Consider the following 14208-nt stretch of genomic DNA (forward strand, 5'->3'; position numbering starts at 1 on the left):
TCTGTATCGTTACAAAGTGGTAAAGTCGTTTCGACTCATCCTGCATAAGGATAACAACGATTAGAAGAAAACTAAGAGGGCATCAAATGAGACGACTGCTTGGAAAGCTATACGTGAAGACCTGCCGTAACACAGAGCACTGATGATGATGGTGTTAAGGATGGTGTTGGTTGGTTGGGTAGAGAAGGGACCAGACTACGCGGTCATCAGCCCGTCCGACCTTGGAATAACTAAAACCGATAAAAATACCATATTAGAAGAGGGAACTAGAATGGCCATAAATGACAAATTATTGACAGCTGTAATGGTTCTTTATTTATGTGACCATTACGGCACTCCAACCCCAGTTCTCGATACCAGTAATATCGTACTACCGTTCTGCGAAGTAACAGACATATTTTTGTGACAATATTCACATTTGGTTTTATTAATGTATAGGTACTCCGATTTATCGATATATTACAGTGATATGGTTCTTGCGTGTATTCATTTCTCTGAGACTGTCATAATCTTTGACTTACTTGTAACCGTTTTGGCGCGAATGCGCACAGAGCAATCTTTGTTTCACTTTGCAGAAGTTGTTTTTTTTTTCGCTTTGTAAAAGAACAGTCAAGTCTTGCATTTGGTTAAAGTGGAAATTAAATATATGAAGATTGATACAAAACTGTTTTCTTGATGATGTGACAATTAAGAAGAAGTATATGTGAATTTACAAGAAGTTCGTGGATCGTGAACACCAAGTCAAATATTATTTCTACCATAGCATTGTTCTGATCTGGGATTGTTTGATCATTAAAAATTTCCTGAAAAACGTATTTGTTAAGTCTTCAAATATTGCTAAAATACAGATCTGGACCTTCTAGCAGTCAAAGTGGAATCGCCCTAGAATCAGCAAGATGATCCATAACAACTTCGACGAAATCTACGTGGGAATCCATTCAAGATAAGTGCCAAAATTAATGACTTTTTTCACAGTGACTTCATTACTTCCATTCTGACGATACCATCCACAGTCAATAACTTTGTTGTTGCCCGATAAAGCGAACATATGCTGCGTGAGCAATATTATTAACCTGATTTCTAATCTACTTTGTGAGTGGTGGTATTGTTAGACAGGGAAGGAAATAAAAGGGCGGAAGAAGAGGGGAAGGAAAGAAAGTGACTAATGACAGAGGCGTGAAGGAAGAAGCACAGGTAGACACGAGAGACGCTCAAGAAATGACAGACGCAGTAAGGAAATGAGTGGTAAGGCAGAGGGCTGGGGTGGACCACCGAGCCCAATTGAAGCCAATCCAATCGGGGCGAAGGAGGCAGCAAGAGGGCCTGCCATCCCCTCCACTCGCCGATAAGGTGGAAGGTCGCTCCCTTAAATAAAGCGATAGAAACCCCCATCACGAATAAAACGTAAAACGAGATTCGCCGCTGAGGTACTGTCAGCCAACACCAGGGGTAGCAAGTCAGGGCAGCTGAAATGGACAGTCCAGTAAGATGTGAGCCACAGTCAACATCGATCCACAACGACAGAGAGGAGGGTCCTCACAACGGAGGAGATAACCGTGGGTCAGCCAAGTAGGCCTGAAGCGGAGCCGCCAAAGGACGACAGAGGCCTTAAGATCGGCCGTAAGGAGGACCGCCACGGAGTTGTAGAATCCTGAATCGCCCCGAGCTTGTTCGGCGAAGAAAGAGTGTGCCATTTTGCACCCCGAAGGCCCAAACCCTGATGACGTAATGCCGAGTAAAGGTCTATTTCCGGAATGCCAATAGCAAGAGATGGCCTGTTATAGTGCGCGTGATTTACGACGGCGGCCGAGTTTAGGTTCGTTCTGCGCATCTGACGTCACAAAAAGCAGTCAGCCAATGAACAGAGGACGACGTTGCCAGAGCTCGACTGCAGTGCAGAGTACGGACGAGTGTCTTCAGTTTTAGAAACGTTCAGTCATAAATAAAGTAATTGAACAAAAGCAATGTCTTGATAGCAGACTTTCTTTTATAGAAAGTTTGGAAAAAGCATTCTTTGTACCAGTTGCATCATATTCTATTAATTAATTAAACCAAACAAACAATAAGCCTCCTAATTCAGGCGATAGCATGGAAAGGTGTTTCTATCATTCTCACAAATCGCTTTTTCGCAATAAAGAACAGCCGTAACTGTTTATTTCCTATTGTACTTTGAGGAAACTTCAGTAATTCATAGTCGTACGAACAGTGTTTGTCGGTATTTTGCGTGATGTGTTATAGTCCTCCTGGAGTTCACTGACTAACGAACTGGTTAAGGTGTTTGGCTGTCAAGTGCGAGGCTCAAAAAAATGGTTCAAATGGCTCTGAGCACTATGGGACTTAACATCTGTGGTCATCAGTCCCCTAGAACTTGGAACTACTTAAACCTAACTAACCTAAGGACATCACACACATCCATGCCCGAGACAGGATTCGAACCTGCGACCGTAGCAGTCGCGCGGTTCCGGACTGAGCAACTAGAACCGCGAGACCACCGCGGCCAGCTCAAGTGCGAGGCCCTAAAAATAAAATAAATAAATAAATATAAAGTGCAAGGTACAGAGTTCAAACCTTGTTCGGTGCTGCTTAATATTTTCTTTATTTAAAAGCAATGTCGAAATGTCTTACATCATGAATTTTATTCGTTCGAATGTAATTTTTTGAAATTTGTAGTGCTTTGTCTCTTCATTATAATCATAATAAATTTCCGGTTTTTCTAACTTTGTCCTCCAATATTTTTTTTCACAGCAGTTAAAAGCAATGAAAAGGCACACATACAATATTCATGTTATCTGTTTTGTTTGTATATCTTCTCTTCCGCAGTCGCTGTTTTACTATTCATATTGAGATATATTCTTTTGCGACAGAATTAAAAGTATTATTTAGAGCAGAATTTCGGCTCGTTCGTTGTCGAGCTACTTCATTGTTTGACGCAATTCTTTGCTTCTCTGCTTTGACAACATCATATTCAATGTTTTCGTCGACCTATGTTTCGGCAAGTATTTGCTGTCCGTTGTGACAAACACAAATTGTTTGCGCACTGCGCCTCACTGACAATATATATTAGTTTCTATGTTTTATTACGTCAACAATTCAGTTTTGCGTACTTCGCCAACTGTGTTTTAATCAGAACGTTTTAGAAAAAAGCGAAATGACTCTGGTATAAATAAAAGTTTTATTACAGTGGCGAAAGACGGAATATTTCTCAGTATTATATACGACACCTATCTGGTACTTAAATTAAATGAGATATTGTTATACAGTAAATTTTATATGAAATTTAGGTATCTTCTCCACATTTCATTCTCAACATTGTGGCAACTAAAATCGACCAAACGGAAAATACACGCTATGGACTTTTACCTCTGCAAACTCTTCAAAATTTCGTTCAATGGTTTACTACATTTAATGCTGCACAATAACTGCGTTGAACATCGAAACAAAAGTACGTCATTTGTGGACGGAAGGTATCAGTCAAGAAGGTGTGTAAAAATCAAATTTTTTGGGCCAAACAGTTTTTGTGAAATCGAATGATAAGTGTGTCAAAGCAGGCGGGGAGGACGTCTCTGTAGCAACGAAAGGGTTAATGCGGCCGTGGTGGCTTTACTTCATAAACTGCGGGTAAGTTTGCGAACTATACTATACTATACTATGGCGCTGCTTCGCTTGGCGCGTGCGTCGTTTGCAACTGAAATCTCCCGCGTCTGGGCAGCACCGATTCAAAGGAAGGCCTCGGCGCTTGTCGGTGACGTCACGTCAGCTAGGCGCGGTGAACGCCAGGTCTGTTGCAGGCAGAAACGCCTGGGCGTGCTTATCACTATAAATTTCTTATTTTTGGACAAAATGTTTGGTATTGTTTTGGATTCTGCAGTTCTATTTAGATGAAAGATTTTCTTACTATCGTAAAGCAACAAATGACGATCATAGTTCTGTATTACTGAATCCTGTCGAAACAAACGTAGATCAAGATGCTTTGCCCCATTGCAAGATTCGGAAATTTTACAATGAGGTAACTATATTTACTTGATCCATTTTGTTATCGAAACTTACCCCAACCCCCTTACAATTAACTCGTTTCTTTTATTTATTTATTTATTTTCGTTTGACATGGCTCTGAGCACTATGGGACTTAACATCTATGGTCATCAGTCCCCTAGAACTTAGAACTACTTAAACCTAACTAACCTAAGGACATCACACACATCCATGCCCGAGGCAGGATTCGAACCTGCGACCGTAGCAGTCGCGCGGTTCCCGACTGAGCGCCTGGAACCGCTAGACCATTCGTTTGACATCGTCACTGGAAATGTGAACTAATTTACATGTGTAAATGTCCAACTGTTGCCAGTCATTAGATTACATTCGTTTTCAACGAAAGGAATTCTAAACAGGAAACAAAATAGCTTCATACATTGAAAATACTGCTGAGCTTAAAATTTTTTAAACATGCACATTCGAAAAGATAAATATTCCCCTCTAGCAACTGAAAGGAGAGACTTTATAAGATAAAAAAAAATTATTTGATAAAACAAGTATCTCTCTTTTGTCTCTTCTTCTGTCCCCCACCCCCTCCCCTAAAGTGTACAATCGCAAGATATTTCATTAACATTCAGTGCTCCTCACTGCATAGTCAAGCAAGATACATAAAGAAGAGCACCAATATGTTCACAGTTTCTTGTAAAAGCAACCCAGTACAAACGTAACTTCCTCAGATTTACAAATAAGGTAAAGAAGCACGAATTCTGTTGCTGCTGGACCATGAAGTTGTTTTTGTATGTCAATCCTTAAAACAGGTGGAAATTTAAGTTCAGGAGTACACTTTTTGTTAAGAAGTGTAATGAATTGCACAATTAATTGATTGCAGAAATCTCTCACAAGTGAACCTTCCCATCGCACCCCCCTCAGATTTAGTTATAAGTTGGCACAGTGGATAGGCCTTGAAAAACTGAAAACAGATCAATCGAAAAAACAGGAAGAAGTTGTGTGGAACTATGAAAAAAATAAGCAAAATATACAAACTGAGTAGTCCATGCTCAAGATATGCAACATCAAGGATAGTGTGAGCTCAGGACCGCTGTGGTCCCGTAGTTAGCGTGAGCGGCTGAGGAATGAGAGGTCCTTGGTTCAAGTCTTCCCTCGAGTGAAAAGTTTACTTTCTTTGTTTTCGCAAAGTTATGAACTGTCCGTTCGTAAATTGACGTCTCTGTACACTATAATACGTTTAGTGTCTGTGTTTTGGGACCGCACCGCAAAACCGTGCGATTAGTAGACGAAAGGACGTGCCTCTCCAATGGGAACCGAAAACATTTGATCGCAAGGTCATAGGTCAACCGATTCCTCCACAGTTAAACACGTCTGATATATTCTATACGACTCTGGTGACGGCATGTGCGTCACGTGACAGGAATATGTTGTCGACCCACCTAACTTGTACACTTGGTGAATGGGTAAAAAGATTCTTCTACCTTGCTCGATTTAGGTTTTCTTGTGGATGCGATAATCACTCCCAAAAAAGTGATGAAAACATAAGAGTTCGTCAGATAATAATTGTCTGAAAATAAACTTTTCAGTCGAGGGAAGACTTTGTAATGGTCGCCTGGTCGTAGATATTGCTAATTGCTATAATCGCACTATTTCACTCCCCTTTACGGAGCTTGTTAGCACTTGATGTTAGGTTGGCGCCATTACAATGCATTGTAGTACTCACTGCTGCTTGCTGGATCGCTGCTGTGTCTCGATGTTGATGCTGGCTCTAAATCTGGTTGTCTAGGGTTAAAAACATGAGGTCCCGTGTTTTTTTTTATGTGCTTTTGACGATAAAGAATGAACGAAACCAACAAATATGTAAACTTCAAATATTTATTTCTCTGGTGGCCATCTTAATTCCACTGCCCACCAAAGACTATGACACAACACAACTTCCTTTACATGTTCTTTGGATTGTTTATCCACCTCAAACAATAACACACAAACACACTGTACCAAAGTGACATTCCGACTGCCTTTCGACCCTTCTTGCTGCTCGTATTTATAACATTGTCAAAGAACTACTAAAAAGAGATATAGTTTACAAGTCACATGTACATCTGTTATCATAATTTGTGCAGAAAAGTTATTAATTTGCATCGAGTGACATAATTTAACATGTTATTAAAATGACAGACAGATTTGTTGACTTGACAGAATAATTCTTTGTTACAAAAAGTCGGTTTTTTAGAAGTTTGTCAATTGACTTCTCTAATTTGCATAAATAAGTAATTAACATGAATTATTAAGAAATACATTGGTTTTCGTCTAAAACAGGATTGATTTCGTGAATACTAAGTGAAACCGCTCCTAGTGAACAAATAGGTTTCACTGGGTGATTTTTATTTAAGGAGATCCAAAATACCTAAGTTGTACACTATTTTTCGTACTTCATATTAATTATTTAAGATGAATTCAGTGTTTTTACATGATGACATTTGCTGTATCAGTGATCAAGTGATATTAACTTTTGTGTGGGTTAGTAATTCAGTATAATTTAATGGGTTGACTGTTTATGGAGACATGTTACGCAATCATTGTTAACATACACAATAACTTTTCTATAATCATAAATACTCGTTAAACTGGTTGATTTTGGAGGGTATCGCATACTTCGGTACAGTAAAGCCTTTAATATGTTCCGTTACAACTTGAACCTAGGACCTCTCGTTCCGCAGCTGCTCAAGTTAACCACGCTCTCCTTGATGTTGCCTATGTTGCGCATGGACTACTCAGTTTGTATATTTTGCTTATTTTTTTCATAGTTCCACACAACTTCTTCCTGTTTTCTCGACTGATCTGTGTTCAGTTTTTCAAGGCCTATCCACTGTGCCACCTTATAACTAAATCGGAGGGGGGTGCGATGGGGAGGTTCCCTTGTCAGAACAATGTGTGCTGGTCAGCTACCGCCAATAGTTTCACATTTTCCTGTGTCAGAGAAGGAGACATCACCATTACGAGTATGCCTGCGACAGACCTGGCGTTCGCCGTGCCTAGCTGACGTGACGTCACGAACAAGCGCCGCGGCTTCCTTTGACTCGGTGTCGGTCTGGGCGGGCGTGCGCGAGCCGCCAAGATAAAGGAATTGAACTACAGCGGCCAATTTGAAGGGTGGTGTTGCTTGCGGTGCAGGCCTACCTGAAGGCGTAGAAGCTGAGCATGAGGCCGGTGGTGCCGACGAAGGAGCGCAGCAGCAGCATGAGGCGGCGGCCGCGCGGGAACACGGGCTCCGCGCGCCACAGCAGGATGGGCAGCGCGGGCAGCAGCACGCCGGCGAAGCGGCACGCGGCCAGCTGCATGGGGTGCACCTCGACCAGCCACTTGACGATCACGCTGCACAGCGAGAAGAGCAGCGACGACAGCGTGGCCAGCACCAGCCCCAGGTAGGGGCAGCGCGCCGCGCCCGGCCCCGACGACTGCGACGCCGACGGCGACGGCGAGGGCGGCGTCTGCCCGCCCGCCCCCGGGCCGCGCCCGGCCGCCTCGTCGTCCGCCTCCACCAGCTGCTGCAGCTCCAGCTGCTCGGGCATGCCGGCGCACTCCTGCGGCCGCGCCCTCAGCCTGCGCACCGACAAGGGGGGCACCTCTCAGCACTGTCACCTATGCGGCAGCGAATCGGCGTGTTCCCTCACGCGCTATACACTACTGGCCATTACAATTGCCACGCCAAGAAGAAATGCAGATGATAAACGGGTATTCATTGGACAAATATATTATACTGGAACTGACATGTGATTACATTTTCATGCAATTTGGGTGCATAGATCCTGAGAAATCGGTACCCAGAACAACCTCCTCTGGCCGTAATAACGCCCTTGATACGCCTAGGCATTGAATCAAACAGAACTTGGATGGCGTGTACAGGTACAGGTGGCCATGCAACTTCAACACGATACCACAGTTCATCAAGAGTAGTGGCTGGCGTATTGTGACGAGCCAGTTGCTCGGCCACCATTGACCAGACGTTTTCAATTGGTGAGAGATCTGGAGAATGTGCTGGCCAGGGTAGCAGTCGAACATTTTCTGTATCCAGAAAGGCCCGTACATGATCTGCAACAAGTGGTCGTGCATTATCCTGCTGAAATGTGGGGTTTCGCAGGGATCGAATGAAGGGTAGAGCCACGGGTCGTAACACATCTGAAATGTAACGTTCACTGTTCAAAGTGCCGTCAATGCGAACAAGAGGTGACCGAGACGTGTAACCACTGGCACCCCATACCATCACGCAAGGTGATACGCCAGTATGGCGTTGACGAATACACGCTTCCAATCTGCTTTCACCGCGATGTCGCCAAACACGGATGCTACCATCATGATGCTGTAAACAGAACCTGGATTCATCTGAAAAAATGACGTTTTGCCATTCGTGCAGCCAGGTTTGTCGTTGAGTACACCATCGCAGGCGCTCATGTCTGTGATGCAGCGTCAAGGGTAACCGCAGCCATGGTTCCCGAGCTGATAGTCCATGCTGCTGCAAACGTCGTCGAACTGTTCGTGCAGATGGTTGTTGTCTTGCAAACGTCCTCATCTGTTGACTCAGGGATCGAGACGAGGCTGCACGATCCGTTACAGCCATGCGGATAAGATGCCTGTCATCTCGGCTCCTAGTGATACGAGGCCGTTGGGATCCAGTACGGCGTTCCGTATTACCCTGCTGAATTCACCGATTCCATATTCTGCTAACAGTCATTGGATCCGAACCCCAATCGCGATAGGCTACAATCGGACATTTACCAAAGTCGGAAACGTGATGGAACGTATTTCTACTCCTTACACGAGGTATCACAATAACGTTTCACCAGCAACGCCGGTCAAATGCTGTTTGTGTATGAGAAATCGGTTGGAAACTTTCCTCATGTCAGCACGCTGTAGGTGTCGCCAACCTTGTGTGAACGCTCTGAAAAGTTAATCATTTTCATATCATAGCATCGTCTTCATCGCGTCTGTAGCATGTCATCTTCGTGGTGTAGCAATTGTAATGGCCAGTAGTGTATATACCAGGTTCGGCTATAAAATAACGCATAATTTCTAAGAAACCTTGAGTCTCAAAGCTGCGGCGTTGTGTATCGGAGTTGCGCCCACACCAGCGATACTGATGTGATAAAACTAATGGGATAACAATACGCACATGCATCTCTCAGAGAGGTCACAGTTCGTAGTGATAGACGGTAAATCACCAAGTAGAACAGAAGTGATATCTGGCGTTCCGCGAGGTAGTGTCATTGGCCCTCTGCTGTTCCTGATTTACATAAATCATCTAGGTGATAATCTGGATTGTTTGCAGATGACGCTGTAATTTACCGTCTAGTAAAATCATCAGACGATCAATTCCAATAACAAAATGATCTAGAGAGAATTTCTGTATGGTGCGAAAAGTGGCAATTGGCACTAAACAAAGAAAAGTGTGAGGTCATCCACATGGGTACTAAAGGAAATCCGACAACTGTTGAGTATACGATATATCGCACAAACCTAACGGCTGTCATTTCGACAAAATACCTACGACTTACAATTACGAGCAACTTAAATTGGAAAGACCACATAGATAATATTGTGGGGAAGAGGAAACAAAGACTGAACTTTGTTGGCAGTAGACTTACATGGGACAAACTCACTAAAGAGATAACCTACATTACACTTGGTAGTCCTCTGCTGGAATACTGCTACGCAGTATGGGATACTTACCAGGTAGGATTGACGGAGGACATCGAAAAAGTGCAAGGAAGGGCAGCTCGTTTCGTGTTATCGCGGAATAGGGGTGAGAGTGTCACTGGATTGACACGCGAGTTGAGGTGGCATTCACTGAAACAAAGGCGGTTTTCTTTGCGACGAGATCTATTTACGAAATTTCTATCACCAACTTTATCTTCCGAATGCGAAAATATTTTGCTGACAGCCACCTACGTAGGGAGAAATGATCAACATAATAAAATAAGAGAAATCAGAGCTCGAACAGAAAGATTTAGGTGTTCCTTTTTCCCACGCGCCATTCGTGAGTGGAATGGTAGAGAAGTAGTATGATAATGGTTCGATGCATCCTCTGCCAGGCACTTAGGTGTGAATTGCAGAGTAACCATGTAGATGTTGATATAGATAGCGGTACCTACGCGTACACAAGATATAAAAGGGCAAATAATTAGCGGAGCTGTCATTCGTACTCCGGTGAGTCATGTGAAAATGTTTCCGACGAGATTATGGTCGCACGATGGGAATTAACAGACTTTGAACGCGGAATGGTAGTTGGAGCTAGAAGCATGGGATATTCCGTTTCGGATACCGTTAGGGAATTCAATATTCCCAGATCCACAGTGTCAAAAGTGTGCTGCGAATACTAATTTCAGGTGTTACTCCTCATCACAAACGACGCAGTGGCCGACGGCCTTCACTTAACGACCGAGAGCAGCGGCGTAGAGCTCTCAGTGCTAACATACAAGCAACACTGCGTGAAATAACCGCAGAGATGAATGCGGGACGTACGATGAACGGGGCAAAATTTCTCGTTAATGGACTATGGCAGCAGACGACCGAGCAAGTGCCTTTGCTAACAGCACTACATCGCCTGCAGCGCCTCTCCTGGGCTTGCGATCATATCGGTTGGACGCTAGCCTAATGATGTAGGCTGTTTTTACGTGGAATGGACTGAGTCCTCCTGTCCAACTGAGCCGATCACTGGCAGGAAATGGTTGCGTTCGGCTGCTTGGTGACCGTCTGCAGTCATTCATGGACTTCATGTTCCCAAACAAAGATGGAACTGTCACCGGGTCACAGTTGTTCGCTACTTCTTTGAACAACATTCTGGACATTTTAACCGAATGTTTTGGCCACCCAGATAGTCCGACATGAATCCTGTCGAACATTTACGGAACATAATCGACAGATCAATTCGTGCACAAAATTGTGCGCCGGTGACACTATCGCAGTTGTTGAGGTTATAGGGGCAGCATGGCTCAGCACTTCCGCAGGGAGCTTCCTACGACTTGTAGGGTTCATACGACGTCGAGCTGCTGCACTGTGCCGGACAAAATGAGGCCCGACACGATAATGAGAGGTGTCCCATGACTTCGTCACCTCAGTGTATGTCGACCGTTCGACTCTCGTAGCGGCAGCTTTGGGCACTGTTTTGCTTGTTGACAAGGGAATGCTGTGAAGAACCACGAGCGCATCTTTTGTAACAGCGAGCTCTAACACTCTTACGTGGAGCAATTTAATTCCAGTTTATGTACAGTAGATAAAAACTTACTGCTCTGTTGGAAATATGGTCTACTGCCGAACCAAGATCAGAGAGATTACGTGGATTGTTGCGGTGAATCATGTGCGAAACTCTAATATACCGTAGACTTCCCATTCAAGCTGTACTGCACGAAACGCTAAAAATGGACCTCGATTGGAAGAAATACTCTGTTCGAAAACACTAATTTCAGCATTGATAAAACCGTAATTATCGTCTCACGCTGGATAACAGATTATACGTTGCAAGAACTGCTTCACAAAGTGAACTGTCAGCGAATACCGTCTATGACCATTATGGATCTTATAGGGGACTGTTCTAAGTAACTGTAAATAACAAAAATGTTCCCGTCGACAGGGTCAACTAGATGGTAGAAAATGACGCGTCGCACATAGCTATTCGTAAATAGCCTTAAAAATGAGGCAGAACATGTCTGTGTGAGGTCGAAAGGGAAGCAAGAAAGTGTTTTATACTTCGAGTTTGCTCTCGGGGTAAGACAACGATACTGCCATTTGGTAAGCATTTCGTTCTTCTAGGTACAACTATGATAACTGACGGCTTCAAATAGTATCAAAAATTGAAGAATGAGGCTGTCGATTACGAGTTTGAGAATCGCTCAATAGACTTTGTATCTTCAGACAGCAAAAAAACTGAGCGATTGTGGAAATCATTAAAATCACTTTTTAAGAGAGAGGGCCAACTGGAGGAGACAGATGAACTATACATTTTCCAACAGCTGTATTTTCCTAATTTACGACTATCAGGAAAATCCCATCCGTGTGACACTCTCCCTATATTAAGAGACATTTCATGCGTTTGCCCCCGGAAACGGAAAGAATGGGATGCTCCCAGCTGCCCACACCTTACGTGACATCACCCACGCTGAGGATGTCGTTGGCGATTACTAACTCCTTCATTACGCTGCTAAAAGTGACAGTAGTACACACATCAAAAAACGTTTTGCATCACCTCGGTTCCGAGAGTTCCGGAACCTGTACAGAAAACTGGAATAGAAATCAACATAAACATCATTTCCGCCCTTTTATTGCTCATGAAAACCACATATTGCATGTTGTACCACCATAATAGTAGCACGTCCTCTTGCATTGATGCACGCCTGTATTCATCCTGGCATACAATCCACAAGTTCATAAAGGATCTGTAGGTCCAGACTGTCCCACTTCTCAACAGCGAATCGGCATAGATCCACCACAGTGGTTGGTGGGTCACGTCGTCCATAAACAGCCCTTTTCAATCTATCGCAGACATGTTCGATTGGGTTAATGTCTGGAGAACATGGTGGCCACACTAGTCGAGTGTTATCCTGCAGGAAGTCATTCACAAGATGTGCACGATGGTGGTGCAATCTATCGCCCATGAAGACGATTGCCTCGCCAGTATGCTGCCGATACGGTTGCACTATTGGTCGGAGGACGGCATTCACGTATCGTATAACCGTTACGACGCCTTCCATGACTACCAGCGGCGTACGTCAGCCCGAAATAATGTCACCCCAAAAGATCAGAGGACCTCCACCTTGCTGCACTCATCTCCTCCATGTCCGAATAACATCGCTTTGGTTCACTACGAGACGCCTGGAAACTTCCCTTGTTGAGAGCCCTTCCTGGCACAAAGTAACAATGCGGACGCGATCAAACCACGGGATTGACCGTCTAGGCAAGGTTGAACTACAGACCACATGAGCCGTGTACCTCCTTCCTGGTGGAATGACTGGACGTGATCGGCTGTCGGACCCCCTCCGTCTAATAGGCGCTGCTCATACGTGATTCTTTACATCTTTGTGCGCATTTAGTGACATCACTGAACAGTCAAAGGGACTGTGTCTGTATTACAATATCCACAGTTAACTTCTATCTTCAAGAGTTCTGGGAACCGGGGTGGTGCAAAACATTTTTTGATGTGTGTGATATTACGGTTTATTTGTTCATTACATTCATTTTAGCCACGTTCGTCGTTTATCGTCTAAGTTTTCACCGCCACGTTCGTCATTTATCGTCTGAGTTGTCAACGCGCAAAACAATATCCAAACCTATCGCCACGACAGTCGAACGTTCGCTACATATCGCTCGCATTCTGAGCGCCACTTCAATACCCAAGGCCTCTTGGAAACTAACAAATAACTCGATTACTGCGGTTAAACATATTTTTTCAAAAATATACTTAGTTATTGTCACCCTCAACATACTCCCCTCTTCTATCCACCATGCGAGTTTTCCACTGATGGAAACAGTGATGGAAACCTTTCTCTGTGACCTCCTTGATGACGCGTGCCGCTTTTTCTTTCATTGCTTCAACGGACTGAAATCTTTTTGCTTTTAACGGAGATCTGCCCCTGGGCAATAGATAAAGGTCACGTGTTGCTAAACCGCTTCCCAGACAGCGCCGTATGAGCCGGTGCGCTGTCTTGAACCAGAATCCGTAACTTTTTCTTCAACGTTCAGCTCGGTTTCTTCATATTTTCTCACAGTGGAGCAAGATCCTCAAGTTAATAATATTGATTAATAGTCTGACTTTAACGAACCGACTGAAGATAGACATATCAATGAATATCGAAAACATCTAATCATCAATCCCTTCGATATTGATTTGCTCATTTGAGCTGTTTCGTTCACAGTGAAGTTGGGCCCTTTCAATGCACGGGTTGGCGCTTAGTTTCTGGAGCGTAAGTAAAGAACCAAGACTGGTCACGTGTCTCACTATTACCAGGAAATTAGCATCATTTTCAATAGTGTTCAAAGTGCCAGTACAAAAATTTTCAAGAGCTTTTTATTCGATGGTGAGAATTTTCGGCACCAGTGTCGCGCACGTTTTTCTCAGGTTAAATCGTTTATGTAAAATTTGATTCACACATTGTTTGTCAATTCCTACAGTTTCAGCAATCGACAGAATAATCAACCGGTGATCAGGTCGAAGCAAATTACTTACTTTTTTAAAAA

General features: G+C 43.7%; 1 protein-coding gene and 1 long non-coding RNA gene across 2 annotated transcripts in view; both read right to left on the bottom strand.

The window, feature by feature from the left end:
• LOC126101251 (solute carrier family 35 member G1) overlaps positions 1-7439 on the bottom strand; it is a gene marked incomplete at its 5' end in the record, with an annotated part of 94412 nt that extends 86973 nt beyond the window's left edge. The window contains one exon of the mRNA XM_049911939.1: positions 7162-7439. Within this exon, the coding sequence (XP_049767896.1) occupies positions 7162-7439 (278 nt within the window). The remainder of the gene's footprint in view (positions 1-7161) is intronic.
• Positions 7440-7499: 60 nt separating this feature from the next.
• The window catches only part of LOC126100483 (uncharacterized), a 532316-nt gene continuing 525607 nt past the window's right edge, over positions 7500-14208 (bottom strand). Inside the window, exon 3 of the long non-coding RNA XR_007522182.1 lies at positions 7500-7584. This is a non-coding gene — a long non-coding RNA (uncharacterized LOC126100483). The remainder of the gene's footprint in view (positions 7585-14208) is intronic.

The sequence above is a fragment of the Schistocerca cancellata genome, chromosome 9 (assembly GCF_023864275.1).
Source record: "Schistocerca cancellata isolate TAMUIC-IGC-003103 chromosome 9, iqSchCanc2.1, whole genome shotgun sequence".
Taxonomy (NCBI): domain Eukaryota; kingdom Metazoa; phylum Arthropoda; class Insecta; order Orthoptera; family Acrididae; genus Schistocerca; species Schistocerca cancellata.